This window comes from Amphibalanus amphitrite, unplaced genomic scaffold, assembly GCF_019059575.1.
Source record: "Amphibalanus amphitrite isolate SeventyFive unplaced genomic scaffold, NRLGWU_Aamphi_draft 000194F_arrow, whole genome shotgun sequence".
Lineage (NCBI taxonomy): Eukaryota > Metazoa > Arthropoda > Thecostraca > Balanomorpha > Balanidae > Amphibalanus > Amphibalanus amphitrite.
In genome coordinates, this window is record NW_024881689.1 from 502,513 (window position 1) to 515,818 (window position 13,306).

The 13,306-nt window shown below is 48.3% G+C and overlaps 1 protein-coding gene across 2 annotated transcripts in view; it reads right to left on the reverse strand.

Moving 5' to 3' along the window:
- The window catches only part of LOC122384618 (zinc finger protein 2-like), a 44,139-nt gene extending 33,146 nt beyond the window's left edge, over nucleotides 1–10,993 (reverse strand). For both annotated transcript variants that reach the window (XM_043372206.1, XM_043372205.1), the window contains exons 1-4: nucleotides 10,735–10,993; nucleotides 9,888–9,964; nucleotides 3,255–3,334; nucleotides 2,102–2,175 (exon numbers count right to left, since the gene is read on the reverse strand). In XM_043372206.1, the coding sequence (XP_043228141.1) occupies nucleotides 2,102–2,175; nucleotides 3,255–3,334; nucleotides 9,888–9,964; nucleotides 10,735–10,800 (297 nt within the window). In that variant the 5' untranslated portion in view covers nucleotides 10,801–10,993. The remainder of the gene's footprint in view (nucleotides 1–2,101; nucleotides 2,176–3,254; nucleotides 3,335–9,887; nucleotides 9,965–10,734) is intronic.
- Nucleotides 10,994–13,306: the final 2,313 nt, after the last annotated feature.

The window sequence follows — 13,306 nt, forward strand, 5'->3', positions numbered from 1 at the left end:
CAGATCTCGAGAACGGCTGGACCGATGGTGCTCAAATTTGGTACACAGCTAGGGACCAGTTAGTAGGGTGCCGTGCACAAGTCAGTTGGAACCCATTTTGCACGTGCGCACGTGCAGGGTGCCGCTTCCAGATCTCGAGAGCGGCTGGGCCGATTGTGCTCAATTTTTGGCACATCGCTAGAGACCGGTTAGTAAGGTGCCGTCCACAATTCAGTTGGAGGTACCCCTTCGAAATTTCGCACGTGCAAGGCCCACCCTCTCGCTCGCTCCGTTAGTCGCCCCAAAAGGCGTTATACTGGTGAATAACTCCCACATTTTTGAACCGATTCTTCTAAAAATTGGTATGTAGGTGCAAATAGACCACTTCTCTGACATGTCTTCTGTTTTTTTTTTATAAACTCAAAATTTTGGATTTCATAACTATTTTCCCAAAAGTCAGTTTTTTTTAAGAAAAAAATTGGGCCAAAATCCAAAATTTTCAAAAAACCGAGATAGCCATTTGATAGACAAAGTAGAATCACGTGTAACTTTTTTGTTACGTCTTGATTCCTTTAAAAATGAAGATGTTAGCGGCGTTTGAAATTTTGCCGTTTTTTAGGCGAAAATGGCGAACATGACATCACTAAAACGTCATTTTCTCAGACAATTCCCGAAGGATTTCGCTCAAATTTTCAGGAAACATCTTAAATTGATGTATGATAAGGTACTGAGAGTTTGACGTCGCTGGCGTAACGCGTTTAGAAGTTATTGGCGAAAAACTGGAGGGGGCAGATTCTGCCCCCCCCCCTGCGGGGCGCGGGTTAAACGACCCCTACCACTGATGTTTTAACCAATAATCCTAGTTCCTACTCGCACGTTTGAAGTGAGCTTTGCCCCGAATGCCATCAGATCGATTAATCATAACGTACTCCATCGTTCAACCTAGACAATAACCCTCCCTATTTCCCCATCACCCGTAAGTGTAGACAACCGTGTGTTTTTTTCTTTCTTGACGCCCTCCCGCGTCGGTGGTGACCTGAGCCGGAAGCCGGCCACCTGGTGATGGGGTGAGGTCGAGAGGCGACCCTTCCCACGGCGGGCGGCGCCGGTGTAGCTGCGTCCTGAGGGCCCCGTTTTATAAAGCGAGTCCGTATTCTACGCCGGTTTTTTGTCTTGTATTACAAGCGCATGTGAAGCGATGACGATAGTTTGAATCGTTGAATTTATTGATCTTGCAAGCAAGAACAGAGGGGAGACGGGGAAATAAATGTATCGCTTCACATGCGCTTGCAATACAAGCCCAAAAACCGGCGTAAGTTACGGACTCGTTTTATGAAACGAGGCCGAATAACGGTGCCAGGCGGTCCCATGATTTTGAGAACGCGCATGTCCGAGTCCATGGTATGTCCTTTCGCTTCTTGAGCTTCAAAAATAGACGTGTTTTCTTCCTACTTGCCCATATGTTTCGCGTCAGAAGTGCATTAAGGCCGCGGCAGTTATTGGAGTCTGTGGCCGGGCCGCGTTTCCACGTGTGGAGGGTGATAGCTGCAGCTGGACGGACGGTAATGGTGGTGTTTGTCGCGGGGTCAATTTACATACGTGTTTCCCGAAGTCTGAGGGAGCCAGATGGCCATCTCTTAGTCGGTGATGTCTGGAGTGTGAGCTGGCGCTTGGCGGAAAATGGACGCGACCGCGCTAGCCATAACCAATGGTCCATCGATGAAATCGAAACACACAAATGGTGAAAATGGTCAAAGGAATAAGAGTAAGATAACGTTCGAGCGATTTCTCGGATTGATGATGGCGAAAAAAAACTTGTAACCCAATCCTGAGAAACCATTTAGGTCGTTGGCATGGCATCAAGCGGTCCTTTTAAGGCATCTTGGTGCTCATGGTGTGTTACATGCTTGCACAGCATTTGAAGAGGTAAAACCCACTTTTAACAGTCCCGTCTATCGTCTACGCTTTCCTATCGGCTAAGTTTTTATCTTTATCCAACATGCAAAATCGGACAAAAATTAAAAGATACAGACTTTCTAAAACACATCCTTAACTAAATTCAGATAGTGCATCGATGACAACGTTGACAAGAAAACTATCGTAACAGGTTAAAGACACTCACCTTGGTGTCGGGCCCCAGCTCCAGCGGGTCCCGGTCGGGTACATCCACCCTCCACTTGGCGTCCCAGTCGTCATCTACCGGATAAACACATGTGTCATATTAACTGAGTCGTGGTCTGGAATGCTCATCTGCCTGGCGCGTGGTTGGTGGTGACCACACAAATAAAGTACCTATAGGTTCTGTGAAATGACTATGGTAAATATCAAAAGCTCCTAGAATCAGATGTCAAGAGGTTGACGTCAAAAGGTTGCCAGCGAACATGCCCACTGTTTGGATGTTTGTCAGTAAAACTTCAACTGAACTGAAGTCGGTGTGTTCCGAACACCACCTTAGACTTTAGAGACACGTGGACATGAACACAATCAGCCTGGATCATACTAACAGCCAATCAGCTTTCAGCTGCTTCGGCAAACAGCTGAGCGCGGGACTCGCGGCCACTAAATGATGGCGTGTGGTACACCTCTCCCACACCCGCGCCCTGTGTAAGTAAGCTTTCCTCGACCAAAAGAAGCCATTTACTTCTGGCAAAGCAAGGGAAGTCGTATAACACCCTGGGATGAAACAGATTACCATACTCTTGATTGTCTGTTCTTTATCAAGTTTGCAGAGCACTAAGATCAACATGACTGGTCATATAATACTACAAACGTGTTTTTTTTTCTGGTAGACATTAAATAACTATTACCATGTTACAAGAAATCGGTAATTAGACATTTGCAACAGCTTGCAACAATTGCAAGTTGCAACTGTGTCGAAAGGTGTGGGTTTGTGTGTGAAGGATCAGGAAGTTGGTTTTGTGCATAATTCCAGGACCCGCAATTTATATAAAGCGTTGCTCTTATCCATTGACAAAAAATTTCCAAGCAATCTGTCAATAAATGTAGCTATGGCAGGTACTGAAACATTTTCTGAGGTGAGGTCACTTGACGTTACCTGGACATTCAGGGACCTTGGTCTGAAATTTTCACAACATGGGCAAAAAAAGATGCATGAAGGGGTGAGCTAAAACAGCAAGGGATATCCCCCCCCCCCCTCCCCAGCAGAGCACGGGTGGACTATACATGCAGTACACACAACATCCTACAGTACGGTAGTCTTAATTGGCAGTTGAAAGTATTGTATCCAATATTGGACCAAATAGGAAGCCACTTACCTTCAGCCTTGACTATGATCTCCCGGCTATCACCGATCTGGGATGGCAGCTCAGGCTTGATGTTAACAGCATCCCTACACCTGTGAAACACAACATATCACTTGAAGCAGAGATCAAGCTGGAACTGTGGAGCATCGTACTTTCAATAGTTACGATTATGTACTGTTAAGTTTATAGTCCAGCTAACATTTTTAATGTGTCATTAAGAATGCCCGGCTATGCCTTATGTCAAACTGTCAAAATAGATTCATGAAAGTATTTAAGACGAGCAGCATTTTTCTATTGATGGGTTCCAACAATGTGTTCATTGATTTAAACCACCGGAAAACAAACAATAACGGTTTTAACGTCGCGTGCTGTCGGCCCGGTGGGACGTGTCTCGTCTCGAGCTGCCGGTCCCGCCATCGTTCGTCAGCTGATTCCTTCTTACCGATCTCCCTGTCTTCTGAGTACCTACATCGAAATCTACTCTACACTTCGAAGCAAGGACAAAACTGCAACTGTAATCAATGCCAATTGCAAGATCTCCAGTTATGACTCGTTAGAAACAGGGAAATAACAGGAACAGTAAAGCAAACAGGAAAATAACAGGAACAGCAAATCAAGCATGAAAAAGATGCGCCAGAAGCGAACGCGAGCTCGGGTGATCAGCTGACCAAGACCCGACTACTCCGACCTTGGAAAGAACGAAACCTTGCGATAAGCGCCCGCCGGGTCGTGTTAAAAGCGGGATTTTGAAGAAAAAAAGCGAGGAAGACCGGACAGGAGACCAGAAAACCGTAGAGGGTCACGTAAGCTTGATGACAACGCAATCAAACCCTAGGGACGATGTTCCGCGTCCATGTTCAGGTCATCTAGTGACACTGGTAGTAGTGGAAGTGAAACCTTCTTTTGCCAGGGTGGTCCAGGCAAAGAAGCATGTGGACTGTGGAGATCCAGTGTTGGATGGCGAGATGCGACGGCTGTTTGGCATGGTATCATTCGGACTGCCAGGCTATCTCCAAAGATGCTCTTCGAGCCATCGAACAGGGGCACCCTGTCCTGAGCTGGCTGTGCCCTGAGTGCAAGGCTGTTCCGAAGCGTAAAGACGCAGGAAACACACTTAAACTGCAGGCTCTTGAGGCCAAAGTTGACAAGTTTGCTAGCTTTGTCTGGTCACTGTGCACATGCGGACTGTAGAGCAATGCCTGCAAGACCAGGAGAGAGCATCTGTGGAAAACGGGAGGCTCGTTAAGAGCTCCATCAAGGAAATCCATCAGCAGAAGGCCACGTACGCTGATATGGTCAAGGGATCTTGTGATGAGGTTCCTAGCAAGGTCAGTGCTCAGATAGCATCCCTTCCTACGAGCAGTAGCTCCAAAGTCACAGCCAAGGCTACACAGGATCTGTCAGTAATATTTGATTATCATCAGGAAAAGGAGAAAAGAGAACTGAACGTGGTGGTCCACAACATGAAAGAATCATCGAGTGAAAGTTTGAGGAGCGAACAAAACATAATGCAGAGTCCTTCGAGAAGATGGTGACATTAATCAGGGAGGCATTCAGCCTGAGAGTTGTCATATCTTTCAGAGCTGGTAAGAAGATGCCTGGACGTCTGAAGATTAACTCCGACAAGACAATCGAGTGAAATTTCGAAACATGCCTCTGGATCGGTCGCCTCCGCTTTCCCGCCGAAACCAAACGGCGGCGTCAGCTGATCGCGGCGTCGGAAAACCAACGGCCAACGATAATGTCCGCGGCGATCGTGGTGACTGTGGCGTTCGTGGCGGTCGCAAAGAAAACAGTGGCGGCAACGGCGTCGGCGAGGCCGACGACGCTAGTGGAACTGGAATTTTCGGCACAGGTATGGATAAGTCTACTACGAAACAAAATCAGCCTGGTAAACTTGACCAAAGTGTGTACAGAGCGTTTGGGCAGGAATCCTTGGGCTCACTCTCCGGCTCCTCGAGCGATACAAGCAGTGCCGAGGCTATCTGCCCGGGGGGACCCGGTAAGGTATATGGTAATCCAGTGAAAGATGGGGAACCCGGAATTTGTTGTGACAGATGTCATGGGTGGTTTCATCCGGGCTGCCAAGGGACATCCGAAGCAGCAGTTAGAGCACTGGATAGATTCCAGAGTCTCGCATGGCTGTGCGTGAAGTGCAAATCGGACCTCAAAAGCAAAAAAGGGAAAGATCCCTTGTCATCGGAATCCATAGAAAAAAGCTTCAACAACTAGAGGAGGCAGTGAAGAAAAATGATGAGCTCTTGGCCGACTCAGTCAAGACCCAAAAGCAAATGGTTCGAGACCATGTATCCCCCATAGACAAATCAGTGAAATCCCTTGAGGCGCAGTCGTCAAAACAATCACAGATGCTTGAACTAACTGCTCAGCAACACAAGGCATCATACGCTGAGGCAGTAAAGAGCACATGCTCAGAGGTCGCTCATGTAGTAAAAACCCAGCTTGCGCAGCTACCTAAACCAAACCAAAATGAACAGAGAACAACTACTTCTACCACTGCTGAGCTGTCTAGAGTTCTTGAAAACCACCTGGGCAAGGAAAGGAGGAAGGCCAACATTGTCATACATAACCTACCCGATCAAGGAGAGGGCACTCTGCACGAGAGATCAACAAATGACCAGTCTGCAGTCACAACCATGATCAGGGAGTTGATGAAAATAAACATCACACCATCAAAGTCATTCCGAGTTGGAAAGGCCATTCCTGGGCCCAATCTTACCAAATGCCGTGAATGCGCATTCACGGCATTTGGTAACATTCAGAACTATTCCACATTCACTTTTTCATTCGTTCAGGCAACATTCATAATCATTCACGCTATCAAAATCATTGGACAAGATTAGCTGGATGTAAATAAAAACGATATCTTTGATATCAGTGCCTTAAACTCCGGCCAGTGCTGCCAAATTCTATTTACGGCATTGGTAAGATTGGGCCCTGGGAAAGCAAGACTTCTTATTGTCACCCTGGACAACCCAGCTTGTAGGCAGGACGTGCTGAAAGGTGCTCCCCAACTGCGCCACTCTGCACAGCACGGCAGCATTTACAATTTACATCACCCCTGACCTGACCCAACAGGAACGAGAGGCAAACAGGAAGCTGAGGGAAGAGCTGGCTTCCAGACGGAGATCCGGTGAGGACAACCTGAGAATCAAGGGGGGAATTGGGAAAGATAATCTGCCTCAATCAGGAAACAAGTAACGATGCTTCTAGCACAAGCAGGAACCCTGGTGGCACCACTGTGCCTTCTCAAACTCGTCAGGCTGAAAACACCGCCCCTGGCGCGCCTGTACCTGCCCAGACAACTGCCGTGCCTCCAGCTGTTGGCATGGCATCTGCCAGCCACGAGGCTAGTGGCACAGTGCAGAGATCTGGTGCAGTGGACGGCAATGGTGGCACACCTTTGCAAATCCCAGCACCTAGCTCAGAAGCCCACCCAGCAAATGGTTTGTGACTAAATCACCCAACCCCTCTTTACCCACAAATGCTGACCAGTTTATTAACAAACGAGATGAACTGTGCCTGCTGATTTGCGATGATGAGCCTGACGTTATCGTCATCTCTGAGGCAATTCCCAAAGCCCAGAGAAACCCCATTGCCCCTGCACTATTAAATATCCCAGGTTATGTAATGCATCCCAGTTTCGATCTATCCACCCCAAACCTAGGCCAGAGTGGAACTAGAGGCGTATGCATTTACACGGCAATAAACCTGAAGGTAACCGAGGTTCATCTAGGAAAATCATCTGTTTCTTAGATATGGTACATGACTGTCTTCTCTCCCAGCACGTCAAGCGCCCGACTCGATACCGATCGGGCGAGACACCGTCAGTGCTGGACCTGATCTTTACCAACGAGGAGGGCATGGTGAAAGACATACAGTACCAATCTCCGCTAGGAAACAGTGACCATGTGGTCATTCGGTTTACTCTCTCCTGCTACACTGAAGCTGCCGCCTCACTCCCCGAGTATCACACCATAACTGACTACGAACACCTTTCCACCGCCCTAGGTGAACAAAACTGGTCCGACATGCACAGCATGAACCTGGATGAGGCATACCAGACGTTCAAAGCGCGGCTCTCGGAGGCCCTGACCGAAAGCTCCAGGAAGAGGAGATCGCGTCATAAGAAAAACATCTACATGAACCGCAGAGCCATGCAACTGAGGAAGAAAAAGAAGTCGCTCTGGTCTACATACCGATACACGCTTGACCCCATCGACTACGCCAGGTTCACACGCTGCAAAAATGAACTTTGGAAGCTCACCAGAACTCTACGCAAGGAATACGAGTCCAAGCTGGCTGGCAATCTGAAATAGAACCCAAAGGCCTTTTGGAGGTATGCCAACACGAGGCTTCGCACCAGGAGCAGAGTTGACAACCTGCTAGACGAACGGGGAGACCTGACATCATGTGACAAAGACAAGGCTGACACGCTGGGCAAGTACTTCAGCAGCATCTTTACCCATGAAGATACTGAGGCACCAGATATGGACCTTGATTGGCAAGGCCCCTTCCTCGATGATGTTGAAGTATCTCCTCAGAAAGTGGAAGGAAAGCTGCTATCCCTCAAGACAACCAGCGCGCCGGAGCCTGACGCGATACATCCCCGAACCCTTCGCGAGTCAGCACTGGCCCTCTCCTCCCCACTGAGCATACTGTTCCGCAAGTCTTTGGACACTGGGTCGCTTCCCTCGGACTGGAAGACAGGCGAGATCACCCCGATCTTCAAGAAGGGAGACCGCCAACGCCCCTCGAGCTATCGTCCAATCACTTTTACTGCCATCCCTGTCAAAGTCCTCGAATCAATTGTCCGAGACGGTCTTCTCCAATATTTCCGCGAAAACGGTCTGCTCGCCAGCGCCCAGCACGGCTTTCTTCCAAAGAGGTCATGTACGACACAACTGATGGAAGCAATCGAGGACTGGAGCACCGCCATCGAAAACGGAGACAACATCGACATCATCTACCTGGACTTCGCCAAGGCGTTCGACTCTGTGCCGCACCAACGTTTGATCCACAAGCTGTTTGCATACGGCGTCCGGGGTCCGCTTCTCAACTGGATCGAAGCCTTTCTGATCGATCGCCGACAGAGTGTTGTGGTCCATGGATGCAAGTCCTCATGGGTCCCTGTGACCAGTGGTATTCCACAGGGATCGGTTCTCGGACCTGTACTGTTCACGATATTTGTCAACGATCTTCCCTCGAAGGTCACTGGTTCGGTCAAACTGTTGGCCGACGACACGAAACTATACCGCCGCGTCCTGGGTAGCAGCAATGACCTCCAAGCTAACATTGATGCGCTCGTCCGCTGATCTGAGAAGTGGCTGCTCCCTTTCAATGCCCAAAAATGCAAGGCGATGCACCTCGGCCAACGGAACCCGGAGCATTCGTACTATTTGAACGGCATCCTGATCCAGAACGCTGAAGAGGAGAAAGACCTCGGCATCGAAATCGACAACCAACTCAGTTTTCACAAGCAGACCGCGTCAGCCGTCGCTAAAGCCTCACAGATTCTGGCCGTCGTGAGACGCTCATTCGCCAACATTGACGAACACACGCTGCCGCTTCTCTACAAGACCATGGTTCGGCCCCTCCTAGAGTATGGGAACACAATCTGGGGACCTTTTGGGAAAGAGGACCAGAAGAGGCTTGAACGCGTGCAACGTCGTGCAACGTCGTGCAACAAGAATGGTCGCAGAGATCAAGCACCTTCCGTACCCTGAAAGACTCCGTCGACTGGGACTACCATCACTCTACTACCGGAGGCGCAGAGGCGACATGGCGACCCTATATCAGCTGCTGCTCGGAGGGTTGGCCATATCGCCAGAAAGCTTCTTGACCCGGAGCAACTCAGCTCGAACCAGGCAGGGGCCACGAGTGGAAGCTCGAGAACCCGAGGGCCACCAAACTCGTGCGCAGAAACGCGTTCAGCTTCAGGGTCATCAACGACTGGAACTCCCTACCGAGTGCAGTGGTCATGGCACAGTCCATCAACCAGTTCAAGGCCCAGCAGGACAAGCATTGGGGTGTCATCATGTACGACACCCCCTATCCCTGAGAGCCTAGCCTGTATCCCGATATGAGCTTGATGAGAGCGGGATCCCCAGGTCAAGTGGCCTTTTCAATCCCAATCACCACGAAGGTAAGGTAAAGTAAGATAAGATACTCCCCTGCGCCCTATGGTACATGTGTCGTGTCTTGTGCGCCCAGGGCAGTAGGTTGTAGGTAAGTAGGTAAGGTTAGGTCAGGTTCAATTGTTTTTCTTGTATTTGCGAGACATGTCAGTAGCTATCATTTTTAGATTTAGGATACCTTACCTAACCTTCACAGTGATCGGGAGGCCACTTGGCCTGGTGATCCCGTTCTCATCAAGCTCTAGGACTAGGACAGACTGGGCTCTTATGGGTATGGAATGTCATACTTCAGGCTTCTCCAATGTTCATCCAGCCCAGCCTTGAACTGATGGACGCTGGTGACAGACACTAAAGAAGCTGGCAGAGAGTTAATCTGGCAGAGAGAAGTTGGCAGAGGATGTCAAATAAAATAAGAATATGAAAACTTATCCTTAATAAGTTATCCTGACTTTATCTTGACATTTACCCAGTCAGCCTTGCTGCAACCCACCTCTCTTGCGGTTCCTGAGGCATCTGGCGTTTGTCTGCTGCTGCTGCACCTTCTGTATCTTCTGATGCTGACAACTCCTAGATGGATGATAGAAATAAAAAAAAATTAAAATTAAGCAGCACAATACAAATAAACAAATTACAAAGCATGCCGCCACACTGTTCAACCTTATATAAATATCTAGAATCTTTGGCATTATGGTACCTAAAGCACACATCACATGAAGGTTTTCCAACCAAAGAGGCAGTGTAGGTTTAGGTTGTAGGTTTGCAGGTTTATAGGGTAGGTCGTTGGTTTGTGGGCTGTGGGTTGTAGGTAAGGTTAGGTCGGAGGGGTGTTCATGGGCGCACACACTGCTGCGTGCGGTGTGTGCGGTGCGTCCAGCAGGCGTGGGGGTAGGGGATGGGTAGGCGGTTCTGACGTCAGGGCTGCGTGAGGTGGACGGTCCGCTGTGGCCCGTCCCGACCGGCCACAACGGTCACTGTGTGCGGTGATGGAAGGCTGACGTAGGCGGTAGGGACACAGTGGGTGGAGCTTGAAGGCTGTGTGCGGTCCGACTGCACACAGGGCCCGTGAACAGCCCCCAGGTTAGATAAGGTTTGATTTGGTTTGGCTGGATTAGAAAGAAGCATCTCCGGGTGTAACATCTCTTCGGTGGAGAACCTTCATGACGTTTGCTCCAACAATTCTGTAGGTAAGTATCTTCTATCAAAAATATAATATATTGTTAGCCTATCGTAACGGATAACAAAAAGGAGACCAACTTAAATGTATTTTCAATGTTACCGCCGTACAAGAAGAGATTTTTACGCTATTCAAATAAAAAACACCTACAATTTGCACCTACCTCTTCTTTCACCTCCTCCTTCACTATCAAAAGCAGAGAGCAGGTCTCGATAGCAACGTCACTCATCGTTGACAAGTCTTGCCTACAAATTTCCCACACTGCAAACCCAAGATACCTATAATAAACAATCCAAACCAAACCAACTGCAAACTTAAACTGCAATGTATAAATTTGCCACTGGGAGGGGACTTATCATATAGCTTATATACACTGTGCATGTGCATATCAATATCAATAGGCTCGGAGGGGACCAAGGCCCTATATACCGGGGGGCTATTAAAGCATCCAAGAGCGCAGCATCCAAAATACGCAACAACCAAAACCGCAGCATCCAGTGATCAAAACCTCCAAATAACATCCAAAATCGGCCCTTTTGGGAGCATTCAGAGCATCCAAGAGCGAAACATCCAAGGATGCAGAATCCAAAACCGTATTATCCAAAATGGCAGCACGAGAATATCTGAGAATCGTATCATCCAAAGACGGTTCATCCAAGAGCGAAACATCCAAGCATGCAACATCCAGAATCGTATCATCCGAAACAATACAGAAAAGATGGATCCACTCAAGAGACTCAGAAGCGCCACCTGGCATATTTGTTATAAACTATTAGTTTTAGGCTCGCTTGACAGGTGGCGAATGCGTCGTGTTTAGCGGCACATCTTCACGATGTGACGTCACTAGGTAATATGACGCCACTAGGTATTATACAGTGGATCCCGCTTATATTTATTAACAACCAGAGCCGACTGCCGGTGGCTGCTCTGTGCTCCCGCCGCCGCCGCCGCCGCCGCCACTCTGTCTCCCGCCAAATAGCAAGAAAGCGCGGGAACCAAAAGCGCGCCAAATCGGTGCGCCGCGTGCTAGCTCTTCGTTCGCTAGGTGCAGCTGCACTCGGCGCCGGCTGCGCGCCGCGTGGCAACGCGTTGCTCGGCCGGTACAGATGCACTTAAAGGGACCCTCCCACCTTAACATTAGATTTGAGTTGAGATAGCCAAAATGGGGTCCCTGGCTCACAATTACCGGTTTCGGCACTCACAACATCGAGAAATGCCTTAAATCGGAAATATTGAATTTCAAAATTGCAGCATTTTGATTCAGAGGGGCTAATGCTTAGGAATACCCCTCTGAATGTGTGACGTCAGCGCAGATATCTAACGATTTTTAAATGTTTGACTAAAACGTTTTGTAGCACGCGGTGGTATATGCTATTTGCGCGCAGCATCTGCCGCAAACGCCGCACTTCTAAAATAAAGTCGCTAGAAACAGCGGAGATCCCTAAAAAGTAAACAAAAGTTAAAGTCTAATATCTTCACCACGGGTGAATATTTTTCGGTGAAATTTGGTAGATATTCGTCTTCGCTCTTTCTGAACCGAGCGACATCACTTTCATGCCAATTCATAAACTTTTTTGAAGGTGGGAGGGTCCCTTTAACAAAGCAATGAATTGCGGACAGAGCTGTTAGCTGTTGGCGCCTGGTGGCATTACCGAAAGGTTAGGAGGTCGATGGTATTTGGTTTGATGGATAACTTTACTAGAAGTTATTCGTTGAGGCTGCAGGCAGGGGCGTCGACACGGATTTTTGACTGGGGGGGGGGGGGGACGATCGACAGAGGTGAAATCTAAAAAAAAAAACATAAACAACACGGCCAGGCAACCGTATTTGGGACAACACGGCCAGTTAACTTATCAAGCTAACAGGGTATCAACATTTTATACATCACGCAAGGTATGTCATAAAAATAAAAAAGAGCTTATTATGCCGGGCTTCCCCCGGCTTCCCCCACTGTAGGGTAAGGTGCCTAATTAGCGACCCTTTCCTATTTGCGACATACCTCCCTACAGAAAAGCTGGGAAGATAAATCGGGGTAAAAACAATGTCAAAAGGTCTGCCATACTTTGGTTATCAAACTAAATTCTTTTCCGGTTGCTGGTGCTTCTGGTGGAACGTTTTAGGGGAGTTGCGATAAAAATGGCCAGTTTCTTATCCAAAACGTGTGCATTTGGACCCTATCTGATGAAAAGCGATGCACATTAAGATAATGCACCTTTTTTATTCTAAATCGACAATCCTTTTCCAATTGATTGCCGTTTTCCCGTAGTGAATCTTGTTACTGTGCACTGCATGGTAGTCAAAAATGTGTCGCAACCCATATTTCCTATTTGCGCCCAACACGGTCGCAAATAGCTCAAGCCTCAAGAAGAGAAAGAAAGGAAACAGACAGAAATTAAAATGAGGTGTTGCTGAAGTTTGCGATGTGTGGCGGGTTATACCAACTGTCGTAACCGACTGCAGGGGTGCCGATGCCGAATCCAGGGCGGGCCTCGAATATCATGCGAGATAGCCCGCGATATATAGGGGTTTTCGCCTTATTTTTGCCTTTGGTGCATCACGTGATCAGTTTTCACCTTCATAAAGGTGTTGGACAAACGCTCCTGTTCCAATGATTGAGTGCTTTGCGTGTAAGTTGCCTGTTTGGAACCATATTGCAAATTTGCAGGCGTCGCATTTTTTGCGATTTTTATTATGGGAAAACCCATAGACTTATTAGCGACCCTCACCGTGGTCGC